At 49.4% G+C, this 27,011-nt stretch overlaps 2 protein-coding genes across 9 annotated transcripts in view; one reads left to right on the forward strand and one right to left on the reverse strand.

The window, feature by feature from the left end:
* The first annotated feature begins 104 nt into the window (after positions 1-104).
* Positions 105-8,866, forward strand: TOE1 (target of EGR1, exonuclease). 4 transcript variants are annotated; one of them, XM_005303019.4, is made up of 8 exons: positions 105-361; positions 1,192-1,318; positions 2,113-2,153; positions 2,883-2,979; positions 3,450-3,608; positions 4,757-5,016; positions 6,080-6,251; positions 7,879-8,866. In XM_005303019.4, exons 2-8 carry the CDS (start codon positions 1,193-1,195, stop codon positions 8,728-8,730), a joined length of 1,707 nt encoding a protein of 568 aa, XP_005303076.2. In that variant the 5' UTR covers positions 105-361; position 1,192; the 3' UTR covers positions 8,731-8,866. The 4 variants fall into 4 exon arrangements, with proteins under 4 accessions (XP_005303076.2, XP_005303077.2, XP_042700983.2 ...); XM_005303020.4 differs by having other exon boundaries at positions 280-361; positions 1,189-1,318; XM_042845049.2 differs by lacking the exon at positions 105-361 and adding an exon at positions 415-480.
* A 7,235-nt stretch (positions 8,867-16,101) lies between these two features.
* TESK2 (testis associated actin remodelling kinase 2) overlaps positions 16,102-27,011 on the reverse strand; it is a 108,502-nt gene continuing 97,592 nt past the window's right edge. For all 5 annotated transcript variants that reach the window (XM_005303018.5, XM_042845045.2, XM_065553719.1 and 2 more), the window contains 2 exons: positions 23,905-24,052; positions 16,102-21,241 (listed from right to left, as the gene is read on the reverse strand). In XM_005303018.5, the coding sequence (XP_005303075.1) occupies positions 20,229-21,241; positions 23,905-24,052 (1,161 nt within the window). In that variant the 3' untranslated portion in view covers positions 16,102-20,228. The remainder of the gene's footprint in view (positions 21,242-23,904; positions 24,053-27,011) is intronic.

The raw sequence follows: 27,011 nt of genomic DNA on the forward strand, positions 1-27,011 counted from the left end.
CGGGACCAGGGGTTATTAGCCAATCAGCGTGTCCGAGAAGACCAGCCGGCTCCTCCGTCCGGCCTCTCACAAGGACCCCGCTCGGACTCGGGGCTGCCCGTTCCAAACGCCTGATGAATAAAAGCGTCCGTTGGCTTAGGCGCGTGGCTGTGCGCGCGGAGCGGCCGCTCGGGAGCGGCCTTGAGGGCGCACAGCGGCGGTTAGAGTGAGCCGGAGACAGGCACCTGTCCGGGCAGCCCGGCCGCGCCGCCTGAAGGGAAGGACCCCGCCGGCCAGAGCTCCGGAGCGGTCTCCAGTCCCGGAAGCGGGACCATGGCGGCGCCGTGAGAGCTGCGCCCCCCCCCGCCGTGCGGGGCCCGGGGTGAGTCACGGGCTGGGCGAGCCCTGGAATAACCGGTCCCGGCATGCACCGCGGCTCGTGGGGCGCCCCCTGCGCTGCGGCGGGTCCCGGGGGGCAACGCAAGGAGCCCGCGCGGGCCCGTAAGGCGGGAGGGGCCACGGGGGGGGGTCTTTATCCGCGGGAGGGGGGAGAGGGGCCGCGAGGGGGGGGAAACCTTCTCCCGGGGAGGGGCTTTCTCCCCGGGAGGGGCCGGGGGGGGGGCTACTTTTGTACTGGTGATCCCTATCACACAGCAAGCCTCTGAGTGTGACCCCCCCCCCTTGTATATTAAACACACTTTTTTTTATATGTTTAACACCATTATAAAGACTGGAGGCAAAGTGGGGTTTGGGGTGGAGGCTGACAGCTCGTGACCCCCCATGTAGTAACCTTGCGACCCCCCCCCTGTTTGAGAACCCCCGCTCTAGGCAGCGGCTGGCTGGGAATGGCACCTAATGGTCTGCGCCGCGTAGCTTGTACTCAGCGCTGCCGTCTCCGCTCTGATCCGTGCGCACTTGCTCCTGAAAGACTCTGTGAACAAAGGGCAGCCGCCCCTTTCAGCAGCTCTGGCACAGGGTTGTGCCCCAGGAGTACGCACTGCCACTGACTGGGAGGGTTGGGTTCTGCCTTGCTGAATTGTTGGTTGAAAGCGGTGGGAGTTCCTGCTGGAGATCATAACTGGCTCTTCTGTTGTCTCTGCAAAATAGTGGTCAGCATTTCTAATGTGTCCATTATGTTGGAGATTCTCTTTGGTCAATGACTCCTTGAAGTTTTAAATAACTTGAGTTTTTGTCTCTCATTTTTGGAAGCAGCATGACCTGCGTGAAGATGACCTGCTTGAAAGTACCTGTCATTGATGTCCAGAATGATAACTTCAAGGAGCTGTGGCCGTCCATGCTCCTGGCCATAAAAACCTCTAGTTTCATAGCTGTTGACACGGTGAGTGGGACGAGGACCCCTACTTTTCTACATCAAAGATGTGTGACTCTATCTCAATGCTACACTTGGGGATGGAAGGAGAGATGCCGTCTCTTGCCCCCTAGCTCTTGTCTCTGCACTGTCATATCCATTTGTCCCCACGATGCTTGTGCCTGTTTGATAGGGTTGTGGCTGTCTCCGGGTGTCTGTTCCACACACTTCGTCATCCTTGGAGTAGGGAGGCTTCTCCAGAATTCCACCCAATCCTCCTCCTGCTTCATTTTGATCCTCCCCTTGATGTAAACTGGTTAGTCTTGTGTTCTTGAGGCTTCCCCTTTCTTTGAATGGCCAGGGTATCCCTCAGGAAGGGCCCATCTGAATCTGCTTACTACAGAATATAAACCTTAGTTTTCAAGCCTCTTTTCATAGAACCCATGAGATCTTTTATCTTCCTTTTGCCAGTTTCTTCATCGTCCATTCTGCAATACACTGCCCTGACTTGTGTACAATAGCCCAGGTGAGCTGTCCTTGTTTAGCTCCTTTCAGGTCCTGCACCCCAAAGGGCTTGATGGTTGATCTGAAGCACCCTTCGATCTTGTGTGATGCAGCAGGCAGTCCCTGCCTGTAGGTGAAGGAGAGCATTCTTCTGTCAAATGTGCAACAGGATTTAAATTGGCACCTAGCTCTTCAGTTTAGCTGCCTCCTAACAGTTTGTGGCAGGGTAATTAGTTCACTCTGAGGAGATGGTAATCTTTGCATTGGACTTTAAGGGGAGGGAACACTATAATTACTAACCAAATCTCCCCTCTCTGCAGGAGCTAAGTGGTCTCGGAGCGAGGAAAAGTCTGCTAAACCAGTAAGTAACGTGCTGTTCTTGAATGCCAGACCCTGCTCCTAGATGGAACGCTGTATTCATGTTTACATCCATTTTCTTACTTGTCTTAAAATAGCATCTCTTTGGGTGCCTTCGCGCCTGCTGTTAGGGATGGAACCTCTTTTTGCTGTTACCCCTGGTGCTCTGTCCTGCTGGTAGAACAGAGTGAGGCTAGCAGCCACATTGCAAGCACAGTTCCTTCTGGAAGTTGTCACTGGGAGACTCAGCTGAAAGCTGGGGACTGGGGGAGAGCTGGCCTCAGACTTGTGATTGTGGAAGTTGCTGACTGATGCGTGGTGTAGTTCACAGAACTGAAAGCGCTGATTGTTCTATAGTTGACTTTATAAAGGACCAGAGGTACCAACCTGGACCCACCTCCTTCCAGTTAGCTGTGTCCTGTGCTCTCACCCGTCCTGGACCTCGAGCTGCTTGGGGTTGTGAACAATGGGGGTGGGAACATCCTGATCTCCCTGGTGCAGAGACTGTACAAAGTGAAAGGGAGACAGAAGCAGCAACAGCGTATCCTGGGGTCCAGAATAAGGGCTCATCGTTAAGGTGGGGGGGGAGGGGGACTAGTCTGCCACACAAACCGGAAGCCCCCATAGCTGCCATCGGTAGTAGTTTGTGCCTCAAGGAGAGCAGTACTGTGAGCGGTCATTGCAGTGAGTCTGTTTATTGCTGCCCCAGCTGACCGCTCCTCTCTCAATGCAGATGTATTGAAGAGAGATACAAAGCTGTTTGCAGTGCTGCCAGAACACGCTCTGTCCTGTCTTTAGGAATCGCTTGTTTCAAACATCTCCCAGACAAGGTATGTTGCCTGCTCAAACCACTCCTGTCTGTCGTCATAGCTGGACAAAGTGTAGCCGGAGCCCGTGTCTTAGTTAAAAGTTAGTGACTTAGCTAAAGGAGCCTTTCATATGATGCTGCTGGGTCTCAGGGGCTGGCTGTGCTAGAGATACATGCGCCAGTAGATCTGTTATTCTAGGACACACTTCTGTAGGCAGCAGAGTTTCTGCTGAAATGGGCTCACGGTGAGGAGCCCAGCATCCGCTCTCGCTGAAGTCAAAGGCACTTGGACCATTGCAGGAGGTTTGAGTCCCTGGCTGGACTGGGCGGTAGAAGGTGAGTGATGGGAGACGTTGCTTTACGTTCCCATGTCTTGTTTCCAGTCCCAGCCGCTAGTGAAACAGTTGCTTAGGAGTCCCAGGCCATGGCTGTTTGCTGTATGACGTGTCTTACTGGCCTGTCTAACTTTCTCCTGTTGATTTGTCTCTTCAGTCTGAGAATACGTACCTCTCCCAAATCTACAACCTGACCCTGCTGTGTATGGAGGAGTATATCATCGAACCTCAGTCAGTTCAGTTCCTGGTGCAACATGGCTTTGACTTCAACAAACAGTACTCGCAGGGGATTCCCTACCACAAGGGCAATGACAAGGTACCAGTGTGCACGGGGGAGATTCCCTGTCCCAAGGTCCCCTCTTTTTATCCTACGGATCACGGTAACTAAAGGGGAGCTCTGCTCTAGGGGCCGCTCAAGTACAGCCCTCCACGCTGGAGGAGGAAATCTGATCCCAGCCCTGTCTGCTCCAGGCTGTCACAAAGGGCGATCCTTTGGGCTTTCGGAGCTGGGGCTACATGATGTTTGAGAGAGAGATGGAGGTGGATTGTGCTGCTCCAATACGGAGGTCCAAACTGCTTCTCGCTCTTCTTCGCATGGCTGATGTAAATGATGTAAAAGAGCAACAACTATAATTTTACAAGTTAGAGGGTTAAGCCAGGTAATTGTGTCTGAGTAGCAGGGTGAATTGCTGTGATGCCTCCCCCGTATTTGTGACTCGAGCATTGAGTTGTTCTGTGTTCCATCGTCTGTTCCGCGTGACCACAGTCGTACCCCAGAGGGTCGTTAATTTTCCATTTGTGCAGCAAGTATCCACATCTGCCATGGCTTGGGCATGTGGTTTATGGTTGCTCATGAGCTTTGTGGGAGATCAGAGCCAGGGATCTCGTGTGTGGAGTCTTTCACGAGGTGTGTGTTTGTGACGTCTTGTGAACTCCATTCAGCCTTCCAAGCTTCACCAGGGTTGTAGCTGCATTCTTGAAGGTCAAATGCGTGGGTCCAAAAGGGCGTACATGACTTTAAGCAGTGGTGAGGGATGTTGTTACGGTCCTGGTGGATGGGAAAACATGCATTTTCCATGATCCTCTGGAATTCCTGGGCTGGGGTGCAGAAATGCCTTGTAGGTTGAGGAGTGCTGCTAGGGGCTAGCTAATCCCCAGAGCCAGGAGAGGGTGCTGAAAGGCTGGCTGTGGGGATCCTGACTGCACTGTCTGTCCTCCAAGTGGCTTCACTTCTCTTCTCCCCTCACATCCAGCCTGCATCTTTCTAGGAGACGCTTTCCCCATGCTGCTGGGCCACTCCCCTGTCCAGAACGAGCAGTGGGTGGGTCTCGCTTCAGTAACCGAGGCTGGGGACACGGGCTTCCTGGCATAGGGTGCACAGTGGCTGTATTGTAGACAGCCAGTGGGTAAGTGCAGCTGGATGGCCGGATTGAGGTTCCCTGACTTTAACCCTTGCCTTACCAGGGCAATGAGAACCAGAGCCAGAACGTTCGTGCTTTCTTCTTGGAGCTGATCCGAGCAAAGAAACCCCTCATTCTGCACAATGGCCTGATAGATCTGGTGTTCCTGTACCAGTGCTTCTACGCCCACCTCCCTGACAGTCTTGGCACCTTCACTGCTGACCTTTCGGAGATGTTCCCAGCTGGGATATACGATACCAAATACGCCTCTGAGTTCGAGACCCGCTTCGTAGCCTCCTACCTGGAGTACGCCTACAAGAAATGGTATGTGACACTTCATGCACTTTGAGGGCTTGGGGGAGGTTCGCTGGCTTCCAGACACGAACAGATGTGGGTCATTCTACACCGCCCTGCTCACGCATCCCATAGAGATGATCACTCTGTGTCTCTCCCCTGTGGTTCCAGCCTAAGGATGGTGGCAGGAGGACAAGCTCTCATTTCCTTAGCGCTCAGGTGGAGAACAAGCAGCAGGAAGACAAACGTCTAAGCAGGGAAAGATGCTGTCTCTGCAGATTCCCCTTTATTAAATAACCCAGCAGCGGGGTCAGCGCAGCTCTAAATGGAATTGAAATATTGGTGTTAACATCAGACTGGTTGCTGATGGCCCTTCCGCTGCCATGGCAAACAGGTGTCAGCTCTCCAGTACTAGGGCACTTTCTCTGCTGTGGCCTTCCCTTTAACCGTGATGCTCATGTCTCACTTTCCCACTGAGGGGTGTGTGCTCCTTATTCCGGGGTGTAAGCATTCCCTGCTTCATCCCACCCAGAATTCTCCCTGCTGTGGGGGTATTTCCTGGCAGACTTGAGTTGGAAGCAGCCACGTACATCGGTCTTGTCTATCTGTACCATAGCTAAAGGCCCCAGTTCTGCAGTTGTTACACACTCTGACCTCTGCTTTAGCTGCAGTAGGAATCTGGCCCTGAACCAGATGACTGGCAGTGGTGCAGCCCACCTGAATCTCTTTCCCTAGGTCAGCTCTTTGACTTTCCTGTTTTCTGTTCTGAGGCCGTCTCTTCCTCCCTCGAGTCAGAACTCCTCCTGACTCTAATGGAAGTTATCCACCCCGAGAACTGATCCCTTAAGTTATTCCTGTGCTGTGTCAGAGTTCCGCATGCTCCTTCTGAACAGCTCTAGGCAAGTGCCCCGAGATCGCTGCACATGGAAATAACCCTTCTCTAGGTCCGAAGAGAAGGAACTATTATTAAACGTGCCTCATGACGAGAAAAATAAATAGCGAAAAGCTGCCTCTGAGAACAGTTCCCTTTGGACTTCCCCGCTCTGCCCTGGGCTTTCTGCAAAGAGCCTGACTGAATCTTTGTGTGTTCCAGCAAACGAGAGAATTGCAAGCGGAAGGATTCCAGCAGCCAGCACCTATCCATTGAGTTTTGTAACTACCCCGCAAGCATGTCTCCGTACATAGACTATCGCTACTGCTCCGTGGCAGACACCGATCACAAGGTGACAGATACAAATAAGGTCCAAGTCTGCGAAACATTCTCGGTGAGTAGTATCAGCACCTAGTCCTGCAGACACAAGTATAGAAAGCCAAACGCATACAAAATAAATGGTGTGGGGGAGATAGATTGGGACCTTCTGGTCACCCAGTCTCATAATACAATGACACTGAAAGGTAGCAAATTCAAAACTGAAAAGGAAACATTTTTCCAACCCGCAATTAGCCTTTGGAATTCACTGCCACAGGTTGGGGCCATAAGTTCTGTTGATTCAGGAAGGGAGTAATGGTCAAGGAGTCTCAAGTTGCAGTGGGGGAGGTTTAGGTTGGATATTAGGACAAACTTTTTCACTAGGAGGGTGGTGAAGGTGAAGCATTGGAATGGGTTACCTAGGGAGGAGGTGGAATCTCCTTCCTTAGAGGTTTTTAAGGTCAGGCTTGACAAAGCCCTGGCTGGGATGATTTAGTTGGGGATTGGTCCTGCTTTGAGCAGGGGGTTGGACTAGATGACCTCCTGAGGTCCCTTCCAACCATGTTATTCTATGATTAGACACTTGTGTGGTTAATAGGAGTATCACTGATGAACTGTTCTGGAAGGGATATAAACACGCTTGCTTGAGGGAACAAACCAGCCTCTGACTAATGGGGGTTAAAAGAACTTTCTGTGGACAGTTTATCCCACAGCTGCCTCCAGCAGGGTTTCTAATACCTTCCTGTAGACAGAAGGAACTGTCCGCAGGCTACTGAACTAGTTGACCCGCTGGCCTGAGCTAGTATACAGCCTCCTACACTTTAGATCAAATTCATCCGTGGTGTAACTCCACTGGTGCACAAGCTCTGGTCTGACCATGGCTAAGGCTACGTTTTAGTCACGGTTAATTTTTGTAAACAAAAATTTACAGGCCCGTGACCTGTCCATGACTTTTACTAAAAATACCCGCTGTGACTAAAACAGGTGGGGGGCTGTGGGTGTTCCGGGGGGAGGAAGGAAGGGCAGTGCAGGACCCTGCTGATGCTGGGGGAGGGTTGGTGGGGCTGGCAGGGGCTTCCTACCTGGTTCCGCGTTCTTGCAGCTCCGGGGGGAACTGCAGCCGATAGGCACGGTGGGGCAGGGCCTTCAGGCAACATGTGGCACGGAGACCCCTGGCCCCTCCGCCACCTAGGCGCTGCAGGGCTATGCCAGTGGGTGCCGGGGAGCCCCCCACTCTGAGGTATGCGCCCCCCTAGCCCTGAGCCCCCTCCCACACACCCAGACTGCAGGCAGCCCCTGAGTCAGCACCAGCCACTGCAGAAGTCAGGGAATTCATAACCTCCATGACACTCGCAGCCTTAACCATGGCCAGTTTCCGGAGTGTCTAAGAAAGCCATAATCCCACCATGCACATTCGCATGTCTAGCTTTCTTTGTGCAGACCACTTCCTCAAGAGAATCTCCTCCTGGCCTCCACTCCGCTCCCTGGGTGTCAGCCATTCTGTAGGCCATCAGGAAGGATCACTGGGGGTTCAGACCACACCCCGAATTGCTGCTGTACCCAGAGGAGAGGGAGCCACAAGTGTCAGGCTGGGAGAACTGCCCAGTGCAGCTGACGCTGCTTCTCCCCACTCATTGGGTAACGTAGCTGTAAACATGAAGCTCGTTCCTGTCGCTGCTTATGGCCTGTGCCTTTCCCACTAGGCCTATGGCTGGTGTCCGAACGGCGTGAAGTGTTCCCGGTCTCACAACATCGACCTCATTATCGACGAGGACGAGAAGTTTAAAGAGGAGAAGCGGAAGAAGCGGAAGCAGAGGTGGAGGCGACGGAAGAATGCAGAGGAGTCCGTGAAAGAGTCTGAGCAGGGAAGTCCGGGAAGGGGGAAGGACATGGAGGTGGCTCAGAATGGGGAGGACGGTCCTCCACGCAAACAAAGCTGTCCTGGCAGTCTTGCCGCTGGGATGGTCCCTGCCCCTGCAGAGCCAGCAGGGAACGTGTCCAGTGAAGAGGGCCCCCTGCTGGAGGTGGAGAGTTCGATTGACATGGACCGTGAGCCTGGCTCTGACAGTGCAACAGATGTCAGGATGGAGGAGGATCTGGGGGGTGCCACAGACCAGGAGAGCAGCACTCACCCAGCTGCCCCCCCGATAGAAACAGACATCAGCCTCGCTGCCAGAGGAAACGCCTTGGAGAGCGACCAAGGGCAGCAGGTGGGCACTGATGAGCAAAGCTCGACTGTCCACCTGCAGAGCTGTTCTGAAACTAAAACTGCATCCTCTGCCGGGAAGCACGCGGTGTCTCAGGAGAGCCGCTCGGAAGGGGGCATTCACCGAGCTGGCTTTGATGCCTTTATGACTGGCTATATCATGGGCTACGTCTGGATGCTTAAGAAAGGAGAGGGCAGAGACTCGGACTCGGGGCCGTGGCTGCCACAGTGTCACAATAAGTTGTATCTCAGTGGGAAATCGGTGCCACTCCAGATAGTGAAGAGTTTGTTTTCTAAATCCTCCAAAGCCCACAGCCAGAAAATGAAGCTGGCCTGGGCTAGTGGCTAGAACTGAGAGACTCTTGTTTTGTGTTTTCCTCCAGCACTCGGAGCCTCTTCACTCAGTACGTGAAGAATTTAGCAGGAGGGGAGCAAGTTCTTAGTCATGTTTTATTTCTGTACAATTAAATTGCACCCTACCTGAATTCCCATCTGGTCTTCCTTACCCAGGGGCAGCAGCATTGTGGGGCTGAGACTGCATTGGCTAGCTCCTGCTCTAAGTGGGGTGGGGGCTCTGCTCTAATGTTGCCATGACTTTCACCAATTCGATGGCCTGGGGATGCATCTTTCAAGAACCACAGCCTAGCTCAGAGCTCCCTGGGGTAGCTTTAATAGGCAGCCGGCCTGCCTCTCTCTTTGCAAGGGGAATAGAGGAAGAGGGAGGCTGCTTTAGCTAAACCCATTCTTGCAGGGGGTGGGGTGGGGGGGTCAGTAAGAGGCCAGAATTGTGACTGTAGTTTCCAGAGGTTTGGATTCCCTCGTAAGGGCAGAGAGAAGGAAGGACACCCCAGCTCCCATATTGCTCATGGGTGGGGGGCAAGTATCTTCCCACCTTACGTGGTGGGTTCCCAGGGGCTGACGGTTTACTGCTATCCCATTGCTCCTCCGTGTGTGGGGTGATTTTTCACCCATGTCCCTGAGAGATGGGGCTGAGTGTGGGTGGCATGTCTCCTCCCTGTCCCAGCCAGGACAAAGGGAAGGGGGAAGCTGTTCAAACAGGCAGGGACAAGGTGGGGCTGACAGGGCCCCTCTGGCCTGAGCTCCCCAGCCACTCCACCCCCGCCCCCCACTGCTCTGACCTCCCTCCACCCTGAGTATTCCCTACTCCTGCATTAAAAATTTTTTTTTGCAGAAGTGTTGGGAATAGCTCATGGGAAAGGAACTGGGGATTAGAAACCCCTTGACCAAGTGACCTGCTTTCCTCTCATCATCTTACCTTAATTCCTTAGTTTCAGAGGGAAGATGTTTAATGCTAAAATTCCTACAACAATACTTGTAAAGTAAAATCAGAGTCTTCATGTGGAGTTCAGAGCACTTTAAAATACTGCTCTTCACCAGAAGTGTTAATTTCCGGGTAAAGCTTCCAAAAAAGCCCCTGGAGCCTGGAGGCAGAGAATAAGGGACAGGCACAGTACACATTCCCCCAACTCTGCCAAGGTAGGACTTGATCGCTGAGTAGGGATGCAGCATTGGCACAACCACCACAGCATGTCTCCTTGAGCCACCCAGGGGCTTCCTGAAAATCCTATAGCGAGTAGGACCCTTTATCTCACTGCATGTGCTATTTAATTCCTGTTTTGGCTGAACCACTGATGCTCTGACCTGTTCCTGATCTAGCCTTGAATAACTCCCAGGTAACCCCTCACAGCAGAGAGTGGAGGCTGTTCTGCTAGCCAAGGTTAGCTTGGGGAGGATTAGAACCCTCAGTTGAGCCCCAGCTCTGTACAAACAGAAGTTGGACAAGCCAGGTGCTGCTTCTCAGCAACTTCTTGCTCACGGGCCCTGAAATTTGGACCAGCTGCCCTATACCGCACCTCCCTGAGGCACAGCAAATTTCAGCAAGCAGAGCTGTAAACGGGAGTTCGAGTGGGAGTTCTGCTGGAGACGGAAGGGGAGTCACTGGCTCGGTGCTCTGGAACCGCTCTGAATGAAGTCAGTCAGGACTCCAGGGCAGTGGGTCTCCTCTTAGGGCACACTCTCACCAGGGCAAGCCTCCTTGGCTCCAGCACCTCCTGGGTCTGGCCTCAGAGCGTTCAGGGGCCTTGTTCACTCTGTGAGCTCCCTGTGGTGAGTCCACCTGGCTGGGGCACTGGGGGAAGCCTTACATGCCCCCAAAGGGGCTATGCGCCCCACCGCCACAGTCAGTGACTCTCAACCAGCTTGGAAAACAGAAGGGTTTATTAGTCATCAGGAACAGTTAGCACAGAAATTCAGAACATTCAGGAAAGCCATCTTGGGGGTTCCAGGGCTTCCCCCCTTGAGTCCCAAACCAGGAGACCGACCAGCTCCCCCAACAGTCCAGCCTCACTCATTTCGCTTTCCCCCAGGTCACCTGGCCTGCACCTCACTTCCTTCTCCGACCCCTCGGGCTGATTCTTGGAGAGGCACGGTCCCAGACATCAGTGGCCAGGATACAGAATGTTGGCCATTGTCTGTGCCCAGCAGAGGTGCCAGGATACAGAATGTTGGCCATTGTCTGTGCCCAGCAGCCAGAGATCAGTCACACCTGCCCTCTTGGAATCTCGGCAACAATCACACACCCTTCTTCTATACACTGAGGAAACAGGCACACGCACAGTATTCAGACAAACATTAAGAGCATTCCCACCTCATCACTGTTTTTTCCCTTGTTCCGTTTGTCGCGGTTGGGAGGGGGCAGCGTGCTGTGAGAGAAGCAGAGCCCTGATTAGGGGGCCTATAAAGGCACCCAGTGGCACAGGAGCCAGCCCGCAGAGCTGTGAACGGGAGTTTGGGGAAGGAGTGTTTGGGTTTTTGGTTGTTTTCTGTTTTTCCTGGGCAAGACTTTAGGTGGGAAGGCTGTGACACTACCGCGTCAGCAGAGGTAGTGACTCGAGCAATGGAAGGGACAATGAAGATGACTGGATGTGGAAACTGCAGGACGTACATGATCCTAGAACAGGTACCAGCAAAGAGCTTTGTATGAAGTGTAGCCTGATGGAGGAGAAGATCCGAGGCTTGGAGATCAGGTGGAAACAATGGTTGAGTTTTGCAGACCATAGAAACATAGACTTTAAGGTCAGAAGGGACCCTTACGATCGTCTAGTCTGACCTGCACAACGCAGGCCCCAGAATCTCACCCACCCACTCCTGTATCAAACCCCTAACCTATGTCTGAGCTATTGCAGTCCTCAAATCATGGTTTAAAGATGATCAGATGATTAAGCAAAGGCACGAGGAGGCTGAAGGGAAGAGTCGAGACTTGTAGGTGCCAGCTGGACTGAAGAACTCAACGGGGAGACTGCTGGGTGAGGAAAGTGGGCAGTGGAAACATGTGACTGCTACAAGAACCAGGCAGAGGAAAAGACCAGCTAGTGAAGGAAAAATAAGGCTCAGGAACAGGTCTGCTGAGTTGGAAAATGAGGAAGGGGCCCTTCGAGGGGGGGCACAGCGTGGGCGGAGGAGCCAAGGGGGGGGGGCGCGGAGTGGCCAGTGGAGATGTCAAGGAGGGGCATGGCCAGAGGAGGAGCAGCCAAGGGGGGGGGCACTTTATTTATGGTTGCTCCCCCTGCACTGAGAAGCTGGCTCTGCTACTGGGTGGGGTCCGTGTCCCTTTAAGAGCAGGGCTGGGCTGAGCCGAGCCGAGCCGGCAGGGGGTGGCTCTGCTCCCCGCTGCAGGCTGATGCCGGAGCCTGGGCTGAGAGCCAGGCTCATCTCCTCCACCAGCGTCGGGCGGGGCTTTGCTGCAGCTCCCCCAGTCCCCCCGGGCCGCCCCACGGGAGGGGCGGGTTGCATGCGGGCAGGACCCAGTGGGGCCGAGGGCTGAACAGGCCCGGCAGGGTGGTGCGAGGGCTGCTGGAGGGGGAAGCTGGGGAAGGGGTGGTACGGCCTCAACCCCCTGGGGCTGCCTGCCCCGCGGAGGAGGCAGAGGGGTGCAAGCCACAGCAGGACCCCAGCCCCCGGGGGAGGGGATCTGGGGCCAGCCCAGGGAGGCAGGAGCAGCCCCGGGGGTGCTGGGCGTGTGCAGGGCAGAGCCCTAGGAGAGCCCCAGCCCCACGGCAGGCAGTGCTGCAGGCAGGGGGAGCCAAGCCACCCGCACCCATCTCTCCCGTCTGCTCCATGCTGCTCCCAGTACCAGCCCCACTGCTGCAGGTGCTAGCGCTGCCGCTTTCCGCTTCCTGTGCCCAGCCCCACCCCACCTCAGGGACCAGCCCCTCTCCCCACCCCCCTTGCCTGCAGGAGTTCAGCGCTGGGCGGCAGGATAAGGCTCAGAGCGGAGCGTGGGCCCTGCCCGCTGGTGCCACGGTAACCCCTAACTAAGGCGCTGCTTTTGGAAAATGTGCTGAGGGGAAGCGGCTGCTTCCCCTGCACCCCCCCAGCTATGCTCCTGGCTCTGAGTTACTACTGAGAATTCTCAGGTGTCTGCCTGGTGTATCTTGCCCACATGCTCAGGATCTAACTAAGGGATCTCAAGGTCCCAGCTCGCAGGCCAGCTGCTGCCCGAGAACCTCCCCACTGCGGCTCGCAGGGGAGAGACCCAGGCAGCCACGCTGCCAGCAATGTCTGCTGCAGGTGCCCCCCCCCCCCCCCGCAGCTCCCATTGGCTGGGGGAGAGGGACAGCGATACCATCACTAGTCGCCAGGCAGAGTCAGTGTCACTTTTTTCCCCACAATGAATATAAACAAGTCAAAATACCGAACACAACTAGCTGATGGACTCATTGCTGCAATCCTGAAGGTTTCAACTGCTCAGTCACTGAGACCAAACATCAACAAACTGACAGAACTGAAGCACTGTCAAGTGTTTGGCAAACACTGACAACTCTCTAGTAGGCGAAGAATTGTATAAAGTCGTATGACAGTTTAATTATTTCTAAGAAATTTGAAATAAAAAATACAATATAAACATTTTCTTTTCTGAATACCATCTTCAGTGACATTATTGGCCCGCTGGGAGGATTTGATGACTGGGACTGGCCCTAAGGTAAATTGAGTTTGAGACCCCTGGTCTAACTGATCGCTATGTTTGGGGTTTGGAAGGAATTTTACCCGGGGTCAGACTGGCCGAGACCCTGGGGGGTTTTCACCTTCCTCTGCAGCGTGTGGCACGGGTCACTTGCAGGTTTAAACTAGTGTAAATGGTGGATTCTCTAACTTGAAGTCTTTAAATCAAGATTTGAGGACTTCAGTAGCTCAGCCAGAGGTTAGGAGTGAGTGGGTGAAGGTCTGTGGCCCTTTCTGACCTTAAAGTCTATGAATAACGTGTGGCTTTTAGAGCACTTGAATAGTTGCGCTTTAAACAGAAAGTGACACTCAATGTTAAGTAAAGCAGAACAGCAACTCTGCTACGCCTCTTATTTTCCCAGTGTAACTACTAATAGAACTTAAAAGTATTTCAGTCTCACCTACTAGACCATGCTGCACTTCCCAGAAAGGGCCTGCTGGGAAAAGGCCCTCATCCATGTCTAGAAAGGGGTGTACATCCATAGCATAGCACAAAGCCAGCTTGCTCTCTTCCTTGCTGATTATAACTAGAGTAGGTCTCTGTTCTTGTCCTACCATCTTTCCTTCACTCTTATTCCCACCAGTTTAGCCAATTTTTCATTTGGTTTTGAATTTCATTTCTTGGAAGTTCCCCGCTGTGCTCCAGCAGCAGAAGACTGTTGTAGGAAACGGGGACGATACTGACTCAAGGCCAGTGGACACCAAGAGTAACCAAATACAGCAAGAGCCTGATACAGTTCAGCAGGAAGGAATGATTTTTGAAGCAGCCAAGTTGTGGGCAACCCCTACGTAACAGCAGGCTTCTCCATCTCTCTCTCTAGCAGGATTCAGCGATTCTAAGGTTGGAAGGGACCATTGTGATCATTTAGTCTGACCTCTTGTACCACACAGGCCACAGAACGGCCCCAAAATAACTCCTAGAGCAGAGCTTTGAGAAAACCATCCAGTCTGGATTTAAAAATGGCCAGTGGTAAATTGTTCCAAGGGTAATTACTCACTCTTAAATTACACTTTACTTCCAATCTGACTTAGTCTAGCTTGAATTTCCAGCCATTGGATTGTTATACCTTTCTCTGCCAGATTGAAGAACTCATTATATAGTTGTTTCCCCTCTAGGTACCTATAGACTGTAATCAAGGCAATCATCAACCTTTTCTTGGTTAGTCTCAAAGAGTTACTCTATTTAGTTTATCACCGTAAGGCAGGCTTTCTAATCCTTTCATCATTCTTGTGGGTCTTCTCTGACCCCTCTCCAGTTGATCAGTCTTCTTGAATTGTAGACACCAGAACTGTGTACACAATTCCAGCAGCAGTCACACCAGTGCCAAATACAGAGATAAAATAACCTCTCTCCTCCTACTTAACGTTCCTGTTTATGCATCCGAGGATCGCATCAGCTCTTTGTTCACAGCATCTCACTGGGAGCTCGTGTTCGGCTGATTATCCATCCCCAAATCAGAGTCACTACTTCCCAAGAGAGAATCCCCCATCCTGTAACGTTTAGCCATATTAAAATGCATATTGTTTGCTTGCACTCAGCTTACCAAGCACTCCAGATCACTGTGCAAGTGACCTGTCCTCTTCGTTATTTACTGCTTCCTGCCCCTGTTTTTGTGTCATCCGCAAACTTTCAGTGACGATTTTATGTTTTCTTTAATAAAAATATGACATAGCATTGGGCCAAAACCTGATCACTGCAGGAACCCACTAGAAACACACCTATTTGATTGTAATTAATCATTTACAGTTCCATTTTGAGACCTATCAGCCATCTTTTAACTACTGAATGTATGCTATATTAATTTTATATCGCTTTTTAAAAATCAAAATGTCATATGGTACCAAATCAAATACACTCACACTGTGTTGTATTACAACACTATTACCTGCAAAGGCATCTAGCCCAGGGGTTCTCTCAACAAATGTTTTGGTGGCTTCAGAGTGCAGCCACCAACTCTTGCTGGTGGCCGCGCTGACAATTTTTCCTAAAATACTTAATTAACTTTAGGAAAAACAAACAAATATGCACACAGACATGTCCAACTTCACTAAAACATCAACTCAATGATCACAACCCCAAGTGTACATACGCAAAACACTCAAGACAGTGAACATCCCTTACCTGGCTTTACTGCAGTCTAGGGGTCTTATTTCTATTTTAGATCAGTTCTTCAGGGTAGGGACCTTGGCTCAGATCCTCAGGGGTATTTAAGCATCCAACTCCCATTGATTTCAGAGAGTTAAGTGCCTTTGAGGAGATGAGCCAACTCTCACCGAAATCAATGGGCGTTAGATGCTTTTAAATACCTTTGAGGATCTAGGCCCTTGTCTCATTTAGTCTCTCTACAGTACCATACAGGCTTCTGGTTTTCTATCCTTTTGCAACATCAGTCACTGTCTGCCAAAGAACAAGGTAGGCTGCTGGTGCTGTGGGGCAGTCAGTTTCCAGGCGCTGAGCAGCCTAAGACACTTTGGGAAGAGACAACGGATAAGTAACCTGGATGCCAAGATTGCCCTGCAGAGGATGCATGTGTGAGGCTTTTTTTTTTTCTGGTACCACTGCATGTAACTCCGCACTTTATAAAGGTGCTGTATGAAACCAAATGTTTATTTCATAACTAGGAACTGTGAACACTTTAATGAGCTTGTGGGATAATCAGTTTTTCCACTTTTGTCCTTTTGACCACAGGAATAATCATTTTGTTTTATTTTTATTTTGAAAGCAAGTTGGGAAACAGTTTACAAAACTGACCAAGAAAAAAAATTATGAAAATATTTAACTAGATTCATCTTTGGTTACTTCTTATTGCAGTTCCAATAAAACATACACCATTTCCATAGTTCAAAAAACATCAAAGTCAGAAGATCAATCAACATAAAAACACGATTTGCTTTCTTTACATATTCATAAATATCCACAATATTAGAAAAAACTTGTTTTGCAAAGATTTTTTTCTGGCAGTGTTAACTTACTATTGTACACAGGCTACAAACTTCTTCCTAAGCCTTTAATTACAAGTTTAGCTATTTACAGACTGCAAAATATTAAGACATAAAACTCCTTCATAAATATGAAAATAGATCATCTTGCAAAGATCTTTAAACTTATTTAATCAAATATCCACCTGCCCAAAAAGGTTATTTGTTTTTGCATAGAAATGTAGTGACATGCAGTATAACAATAGCATTAAGTGCAAACAGGAATTATTCAAGTGTCTTTAGTTGTACTGGCAAGAAACGTTCTGTACAGCAACACCTTTCAACAAAGTAGAATAAACCTATTGTAGCCCTTTGCCCCGCATCTGCTTCTGTTCAGGGGCAGCAATTTACCACATGTGCTCTCTTACTTGTATGTCACCAATCAGCAACAACTACAAAATAGCTTATAACAGACATTTAAATGAATCCAACATAGAAAGAGCTGAAGTGAATTTAGGGGAGATTTCTTCAGGAGACGTAGCAGTGTCTAGAAATAGTTTAAAAAGCCAGAATTGCGTCCATTAGAAAGTCAAAAACATGATAAAATTCAGTCGGAACAAAACAACTTTTCATCGCATTACTGTGAAATGAGTGGTTTGCCTGAACTCATTTTTAGCAGTTTGTATTAATGGTCATCAATAGCTGGGAGAAGCTGCCTCACAGTATGGGCTACTGACTACACCGTGTAGGACAACAGCATCTGTGGAGGGACAAGCGACCAAGCTCCATCTAACCAGTCTAGTCTAGCCTGGCTCTGCGTGGCCAGATGGACAGTTTACGGTTAGTGTTAACCAAATCAGACCGCAGAAAGTCTTGGTTTTCTGAGACTTACCAATTGAAAAACCAGACTTACAAACATGTGCCACTCCCACCACATAACCTGGTACTTGGGAAAGACATCATGCGAACAGTCCTTCACCATTCCTTGGCATTTCCATCTCTGTGACCCATCTCCAACTCGGCACCACGGGCTGGAAACAACAGGGCCGTGCCCTACACAACGCAGCTGGCTTTCTGTTTAAACAATGGAATACTCCGCGGGGGCCCCCCCCCAAAATTATTTTAGCTATGGCGTTTATAAAACGGCTGGGGAACACAGATTTTAAAAGATACTGAAGCAAGGAAACAATTCACCCAGGGCAGGAGAGGTCAGTCGGACTGGAGCCATGGATGTCCCCCATGCCTGTCACCACAAGAGCTTCACAGTCAGGTTTAACAGAAGAGGTGAAAGCAGAACTTCCAGTGCAACAGGCATCCCCAGTGACATGCTGGTGCAACAGCATCATCGTTTTAAGATCTAGGAACAAACAAGGAGGCGCAGTTCTTTACTCAGTCTTTGCAGTGGGACTGAAGGCAGAAGTAGGATGCGGGTTAGATTCCCGGCAGCCCAGTGATGCTTCCAGATAGAAACACTTCTTGTTATTGCTCATTTGCCTGAAGTCACAATCCTAACCCTGCCTGGTGACAAAATAGCAGCTGGCGAGGATGGTTTCCTTTGCGAAAGGCTACACTTGTAAAACAAGCATCAACTGGATGATTGTTACTTTGATTAGATTGATAGTTTCTCAGCCTTGAACAGAAACTGCATGTATGTGGGTAGCACCTGCCAGCCAAGAAGCTCTATACTCTGTAGCCTCCCAACCGCCCAGAGAGGATACACAAGACAGAAAAACTACCAGAGAAGGAAAAAAAGGATTGCTCTAGAAATCAGCACCTTTGTGACGGAGGGGGAGTGCAAGAGCAAAGAAGGGTTAGACAATCTCATTTTTTCTTTCAAGCTACCAAGACCTGTCCCATTGGCAAGACCTATGCTAAGGAATTAAAGGAGGCCCAGGGATTCCTATTTAATTCTTCACAGTCAATGAGAAGGGGCAATGCAGCTGGCCACTTTCACGCAAGCACTTAGAGAGAGGAAATCTTAAGTAATCCATGGCCCAGGAGACAATTTACCACCCCACAAACCCAGGTTGCATCCCTCGTTCTCAAACAACCTTCCTAGCTGGTCTCTAAAAACCCCTTCTTCCTCATCCTCTATTTCTCTGGGGTGAGACAAGCAGAGGAATAACCTCATTTCCATCAAGGGACACTGTTGCTTTATATTTCCTCTCCCATCATCAGTGCTGAGTCCTCCCAAGGCTGCAGCGCTGAAACACGAGTTTCCAAGTTAGTACTTGGGGAGAAATTCACTCCAGTACCAGGGGCCATTAAGTGATACAGAGGGGCTGTTGTGAATGTCAGTCTTACAGAGAAGCTGCTATGCGGCCCGGTGAGAACCAGGAATGCTAATGCAGACAAAACCTCACACATTCTTATCTGGGGAAGTGCAGGTGAAAGGACCATATAGGAAGCTGTGCAAATATAACCACTGGACAAGCTTTCCATGTATATCTACCGCACGGCTAGCACCTGACTCTCAGACACACACAAATGTGCCCGCACTGGCTGGCTTTAAACACACTATTGTTTCTTTCAAATTTACGTTCTGGTGGAAAAAGAAAACTGCACTCGGACGGTTGCTGAAGGCAGAAGCAAATGGAGATACATGTGCCCGTTATTTTCTTTTTGCCAAAGCAATACAGAACATGGAATTTAGGGGGAGAAATTGATTTTCTTCAGTGTCTCTAACAAGCCGAGAGCCTTTCTCGTGAGTCTGTCCTAATCCCCGTCTCAGTGAAAGGTTTCTTTAGATTTGCAGGCACACAGCTGAAAGCTTTGCTGTCAACTTCCATCGCACTGTGGGTTTTTATTCTCTGACAAACTTATTAAGCAAGCTGCTTGCTGTAAATAGGGACAGACTTATTGCAGTGACAACGGCCCCACATGAGGAGGAATGGGATGTCTCACAGGACTGGACAAGGACCCTTTGGTCTCTGGGTCACTGATTCAAGCCTGGCCACGGTCAGTAGTGAGTTGTTCCCAGAATGCTGTTTGGTGGGTGGATGTGGAAAGAGTTCATGGTGTCAATTCAGTTCCTCATGGACAAATGTCCACAACACACAGCTTTTATTTATGGTTTCACAAGAGGCCAGTGAATGAATGTGCCTGAGCTACCCCTCTTGCAACCCAACAGTAATCTCCCTCGGTGGCAGGTTAGATACACAGACGGCTGCGTGTATGGGGGGGAACCTAAAGTGTTGTGTCCTGTGCTGTATCTGTAGGGATGCACACGGGTCTGCAGTCTCCAAGGCTGTCAAGCCAGCCTGTTTCACTGGGACTAACAGATCACTGTATCAGAAACTGAATCCCAGGGAACAAGAAGCATACAAGAGAATGGTTTCCTCCTGTTACTCAGCAGGTACGTGGCGTGCTGCTAAGTGTTCAGACGGCTACAGGCAGAAGATTTGTGTTTTCCTTGCTTTTGAAATCAGTTTGTTCCAGAGTGTGGTGTGAGCCTGCAGATCCTGTTAGAGATCTGACGGCATCTGTATCTGCCTGGCACTGTCCAAGAGAGAGCCTATCAGACAAGGCTCCCAACTGAATTCACATGCACCAGGTAGACCGAGCGCTCAAGTGAAAGATGCAGGGCTGGGGTTCAAATCACTTGCACACTACCAAGCTCCTGCTGCATATAGCCCTGCAATGATGATGGGACCCCAGGTGGGCATCCTACCCGATGCTGGTTGCAGTAGTTGCCTCTTGTAGTGAGCTAAGGGACGATGTACACATTTAAAAATAAAATAAAAAAATACTGTCTCTTCAGATGCGCTTTGCAGCCTCCTGTTTGATGGCCGGTTTCTATGATCCACTGAAATAGCCAAGACTTAGCACTACCGGAAAAAGTTAAAAACTAAGTGAATGGGGACCGTGTGTTCCCACAAGAATGTATCTGGGTTTTAAGCCCTCTCCTTAAATGTCACATTTTGACTGTGTGCTGCCAGACGCTGACATATTAGGAGGTGCCAGTGAAAGTGGGGCAGAGCTGTCCATATCCAGGACTTCAAATGACAACGTGTCTCTGCCAAGCTCCACAGAGGGGTTAACACTGAATGGAGGCTTGGAAGCCTCTGGCAGCAAGTTCTTGCGGATCTCATCTTCCACCTCCATGTCTTCAGAGGAGGCACAGCTCGCAAACACTCTCAAGGAGCTGCCGTCCTCAGAGTTGACTGAATTCTGGGCTGAGCGCCCCTTGTATCTTAGGGACTCGGGCTGAGCCTGCATTAGCAACTGGTTATATCCTGGATCCTCTCTTGTGTTCTTAACAGGACAGAATCCATTTTCCTCCTGGGACTCTGGCCCATCAGAGTAGTCCATGTCCTCCTCTTGCTCTGGCACCGAAGGAGAGTCCTGCCTGTGAGATCTGACCTGAAAGGGAGGGATTTCTGATACTCCATACTTACTGCTGCTCAGGAGTTTTTGCCGCATCTCAGCCCCTAGCTGGGTCGAGTCGCACCTACTGACCGTTGAAGACAGACCCCCAAAAGGGACATAATCTTTATGCAGAAGTTCGGGAGAGACTGGGAGAGATCTGCACCGCCTCCCAGGGGAGAAGGAAAATTCCTGCCAGTCCGTGCTATAAGCCTGCCTGGACAGGAGCTGGCTAGCCTTCAGGCAGTCCTCTGCCTCTGGGGAGTGCAAGTCAAACACAAGGGAGATCACAGACTTGCTTGGCATGTCAAAAAATTTGATCTTCCCCCCCTTCAGGTCTTCCCTGGCATTGAAGGGGTTGACTTTCCGTGCTGCCCCCTTGCTTGGTGTGTAGTAGGGGTCCTGTACATTGATCTTCCGGGAAGGCTTGCGGGAGAAGATATCCGACTGACTGCGTGACAGCAAGATATTGCGGCGTGGGCGGGGTGACTTGGGCGGGATCTTGTCATCCAGTGAACTCAATCGCTTTATTCCTTGTCCTTTTTCAATCAGCCCTGGATAGGAGAAGAGAAACACCTTTAGCTTTGTGGCCAGGCATGCTGGTGGCCTGGATCACTCCAGCTGGGTCACAACCTTACAAGGAAGGGGGAGATTCCTGACTTATAAATGATGCTCTCTTACAAGGAGCATCCTCCGCTAACACACGCTCTTGGGTTATCTGTGAGTCCCTGCATGGGATCCCTGCGGGCAAGGAAGGTTGGAAAGTTTTGTGCCCGTCATTCCTAAGTGCAGCGCATGCTGAATGCAGAGCGATACACATCTAGCATCCTAAAATGGAGCCGTATCCTTTTGCGACTTTTTTTTTTAAATTTAAAAAGGACAACTGAAATAATCATTTAAAAGTAGTGCTTCCCTGCGCTACTAACCTCTTAAACTATTCAGACTGAAGTAATTCTGAAGTTAGAATTCGCTTTTCACCATTGGTGCAGTTTTACTTTCTTCATTTCACTCAGACTGGTCAGTTTAACTATTATTTTATGGTCAAATCTGTCCACCCTAGGAGCAATGCTAGTTTGGGTTTTACAATACAGCAGGGAAGTGAAAACCCAAAGGAGATAGTCGTTTTACAAACTTTGATATGAATGATTATACAAACCCTACATTCTGAGTGGTGCGTCAAGTCCCATGTCAGTAAATTGACAGGCCAATGGACAGATCTTTTGAAGGGAATAGTTAGTAGCTGTTTTCTTTTTCTAGCCTCTTTTGTGTCCCATATACTAGCAGAACTAACTCAAGTGCAGGATCTGTTGAGGAAACTTACCATTAAAAAAAGCTAGAGCACAAAACACTAACACAAAAACGCTGAGAGTGAGGTTTTCACTAAAAGCTTAAGACACCCCCGTGCTGTGAAAGGTGAAGGCAAAAAAAAAAAAAAAAAAAAAAAAAATCAATACTTCCCTCTGGAAGTGGAGAGATTAAATTCCATATGAGCCTTCACACAGTACATTATCCAGTGCAGAAACTAGGGAGACAGTAGTTTGACTTTGTAACAAGAGGTTATAAACACTGTTTAAATCCATGTAATAAAAGCTGCATCATTAGAACAGGGTGGAAAAAGATATTCATAATTATTCAGGAGGAAATTTTTTTAAGAAGGCTCTCCTGAGAGTTAGCACCTAACTACTACTGACTTTCAATTGGAGTTGGAGCCTCTCTGCGCTTGGTGCCTCTGGAAGTGCCCCTCAGCTACCACAGGGCAATGCTGACCGATTAGGTGGGAAGTGAAATATTTTCTTCTCAGGATTTTTGTTTGCGGGATAGATGCATATAGATACCTACTTTTCCTTCAGACCCTGTTACAGTTTAGATTGTGCTCTGAAGGACATGACTGGCCCAGAGTGAAAGAGGTCAGTTAAAGAATACTGTGTAAGAGCTCCCTATCACTATGGGAACTTGAGAGCTGCTGGGGATGGAGGGAGTAAGAAAAAGTGTAAGAAGGGGAGCTTCCCATGGCACATGCTTTCCCCCTAGCCAGCACCCCACTGGTACACACCCTCTTTTGTTTGCAATGTAGAACTTTTTGATTTTTAAAAGTGAACTATTGGGTTTCAACCCCAAAAGCCAACTCTATAAAAGCTGCAAACTAGTCAGACTTCTCACTATCCTGCAACAATAGCTCCTATCCCTCCGCACACTAGGTGGCACTAAGGCGCTGCACAGGAAATCACTCCAGGCCACCAAACATTCCACCATTGGGTTTCGGTTTTAGTCTTTTCTCCAGAGCTCACAGCATTTCTAGGCAAGAGATAAAAATCTTGTATCTACTGTGCCCTTTATCCTGAAGGATCCCAAAGCCCTGCACAAATGCTACATGTACATACACCAGAGAACTATATTTATATCAGGATGTGGTGGGGATAAACCATGTGTCACACTGACAGGACATGAAAAATTGCATTTATCATGCACAACTGTCTACCTCCAAATCCAATTCTACCAGGATTCATTCTGCCAGCCCAAACCCCTCAGCAACTTGTGAGGCCCTGGAACCCTCTCACTGCTTTACAACACTTATTTGTAGCTCTAGCTACTTGCACGATTTGAGAGCTTAAAACTGCAACAGTAGGAGTTACAGCTTTTTGACTGGTTATAGAGGTCTCTAAAAAATATCCTTTCCCTCAGAGGCCTGTGTACAGTTTGACCCGTGGTACTAAGGCATCCGGCTTTACAGAAGGAAGGAAACGTACAAGAAGGGCCAATAACTTTGGTCTGAAGTTGTTCTCTATAAAACAGGGCCTGCAAGGAATGTGTGGTACTGTGGCAGGAGATAGAGAGGTCATTGTGATTAAAGGTGCCTGTCAGGGGTAGCCTCTTCCTCTACATGGGCCATGTCAGCACTTCGTTGTCAGGTGCTTGTAATACCCGAGCGACAGACAGACATTGTTGGTCTAGGTAGACTATCCGTCCGTCTCAGAGCGGGAGCGCCTGTATTCCCTTTACGATCAGATACTGAAGCAAGGTTTTTCCAGCACACTGCTCAAGATGGAGCTCATTAAAGGAACTGGGAGAAAATAAAAAAGTCTTAAATCTTACTTCTGTTTTTACATTTTTCGCAGGAAGTGGGTAGAAGGAACTGTCCCTTGTGACATGAAGCACTTTATCTTCACTACAGTCATCTCTAAGAGCCATTGCAGAAATGCACCCCCCTCACTCACACCTTTGGAAATCGAGATCGGTTTTCTCTCTGGGCCATCCAGATTCGGCAACTTCCTCTCTCTTTCAGACTCCTCATTTCTCAGGCGGTTTAAAATCTCCTCCAGTGTTTTGACGATGTCGGCAAATGAAGGACGTAATTTTGGGTCCATCTGTGAATGTATGCAAAAGCCAAATAAATCAAGTAATCTCCGCCAAGACATCCTCTCTACAGAGCTGTGTAGATGAAGGGACAATTTTCAGGAATTTAGTAAATTCCGATTATTTGGTGGGGGCTGTTAGGAAGTGGAACATAATTCCACGCCCAGTGCAAACTTCGTGACAGTAAGTGGGGGTAAAACAGCAAGTACGTATCACAGCCTATGGCCATTAGTAAATCTAAGCCTAGCTGTACGGAAGACTTCACAATTAACTATCAAGCCTCAGGCTTCTTATGTAGTGGACATGGTCAGGAGCCTAAACAAACTCCTTAAGGGGGAGTGCAATGTTCCTATTTGTATGGGGGCGTTCATAGTGCCAGGATCACATTTCTGGATCCCAGTAACTTCTGAAGGATTACATAGCCATCCAGTTTCAAAGGATGCCGGGATCAGTGCAAATTATACTCAGAGCTGTTTGCTCCTGCGTAGGCATGTCACTATTTTAAAAGTTTTTAAATTTTTCCTTGAACTACTAGCGGCCGTTCTGAAACGCCGCCCGGACAGCCTAGCTGATTAGACAAGAATCCGACACCTTTAAATATTATTGCTTTCCACTTTGCCCTTGTTCGTTTCCACATAGTGCCCAGTATGTTGGTCCTGGATCTCTACTACAGAATTCCTGCAGCAGACAAGAAGCGAGAGACTGTATATAGGTAGATAAAGCCAATACACTGTGAAAAGCATCTTACAGGACCACCACTGAGTCAGCGAACATCTGTTGCCTAGTGGAAATAGGTCTCTAGGTAAAGGTTAAAACGAGCTTAATGGGAAACCATGGTGACCCTTTCAAGTGGCTACTCAAGACGGGCGTTGCCTACTAGATCCTGGGCCTTAGCACAGGTTGTGTGTTAAGCTGCTCTACGTAAAACGGTTTAATTCTGCAGATATAAATTAACTTAAATGCAAAGCTAGAAACACAAGGAAGACCATCAGCTAGAGGCAAACAGAAGAAATTCCCGACTCCAAAATCAGAGTCCTTGCAGTACAGATCGCCTCAGACCGATCCCACCCGCAACACAATGCTCAGGAGGCAGCAATGCTTTGTACAAGGCTTCCCTGAAACTGCCCTGCAGTTCCTAGGAGATGGAATCGACTGACGAAAACTAAAACCACTGGCCAGGGATGCAATTCTATGGCGGAGAATTCAGACATACAACAATAAAGAATACATGACCAAATCCTCAGCCCCCATTTAAATGGCACAAAAGGGCAGCTGGGTATTTCCGACATAGGAGACTATCTGGGTGGCGTAAAGCCAGCATAGCCAGCTCTAATCTCTCTCCATGCTACAGAGAGTGGGAAGGGGTGGCACCAGAGCACACTGCTTTGGCAATCCTTATCCATGTAATGGACCCCGGGGACCACTGCAAGCTGTAAGAAATTAGAACGGCTCTTAGGCCAGGATCTGTGAGGGGTAGAGAAAGGTAGCTTAGAGACACCTTTGCCTCTTCCCTCCTCAGCTACTCCAAATCTGCTCTGGTGCAGCGGAGGATTCAGCCCTCAAGACCATAGATCCCACAGCCCACCTTATACCCACAGGACTTTTGGAATGAACATACATGGTTTCATTTGTAAGTTTGCATGCCGTGTGACTTATAGCTGCAGTGGGGACTTTGATTTTGGATTTCCTGGCTTGGCCATGTTTAAATTCAACCATAACGGTGAATTACAGAAGTTTTTTTTATGCACTGAACTTGTATTTCTGTTTTTACTGCTCTCCCTAGGCAGCCTTAAACGTTGTCACTTGCTGCAGGAAACACCAGGTCTCTGCATATTTATGGTGCAGCTAATTATGCTGAGCCACACAGTTTCCATTACTGTTTGCTGACTTGTGAAATAATCAGAACATGACATATGATTGCTTCCACCCTCCGCGCAGACCTTGAGGTATACGAGCAAGATTGCTTACTAGCAAAGCACAAAGAGCGTGTAAAGATTCAAGGAAACCTTATCTGGGTTCCTTTTCGCCATGTGTATTTGTTGAATGAATTACAATATGTCCTACAGTGAAAGGAATTTTGTTAATGGTTAAATCGGTGGGGCAATTGTTTCAATTTATTTCCTGGTGCTGCTTTTGGGCCCACAGTCGCACTCCGAGAAGGAACGTTTAATTGGGAAGCGCATTTGGTGCGAGCCGATAAGTAACAATTCTCCTTCTGTAAATAAACCTAAGCCTTATATGAGAATATAAAAGTCATTTACGCTCTCAGAGAAAAGCATCTAGTGCTGGGAAGCGGCTTTCAATCATGCCCCAGGGTCTGACTGACTGAGCCTGGCCCTGGGAACGCTCACATTTTAACCCTAGCTCGAATAAAGCTATTTAGCACTCACTAGATAGAATACTTCAAATGTTCAAAGCACCTAATAAACATTCATCGATCCTCAACACCCCAGCGAAGTGTTCTCTTCACTGAATTAATGGAGAAATCAAGGCAGAGCGGTGCAGTGACTTCCCCGTGGTCATAGGGAAAAGTCACTAGCAGCATCAAGAACAGAACCTGGGTGTTCCTGCCTCCCCTCCCCCCCTTCCTCTAGACCAGGTGGCTTTTGGCTCTGTGCAGCTTGACGCTGTTGGATCGGATTATCAAAGCAGCAGAGGGCCCACATTTCCAACTGAATTCATTCAGGTGCTCAGGTTCCTCAAAATCACGCCTAAAAGAAACGGTAAGCTGGCCACCCAATAAGCGAGACAGCCACAAGGAGGGGTTACTTACCTTCTACAGTAACTGGAGTTCAATGTGTGTCCCTCTAGGGTGCTCCATGTCAGAATGTATGCATGCCTGGGCACTCTTGATCAGAGATATTCATCAGCAAAGTCTGTGGGTCCACACCTGCACCCTAGACACCCTTGTGCGCCGGTACAGGGGTATGTAGGGAAGGGTCAGACCTGCTGCCACTCTAGTTCCTTCTA

The sequence above is a fragment of the Chrysemys picta genome, chromosome 8 (assembly GCF_011386835.1).
Source record: "Chrysemys picta bellii isolate R12L10 chromosome 8, ASM1138683v2, whole genome shotgun sequence".
Taxonomy (NCBI): Eukaryota; Metazoa; Chordata; order Testudines; family Emydidae; genus Chrysemys; species Chrysemys picta.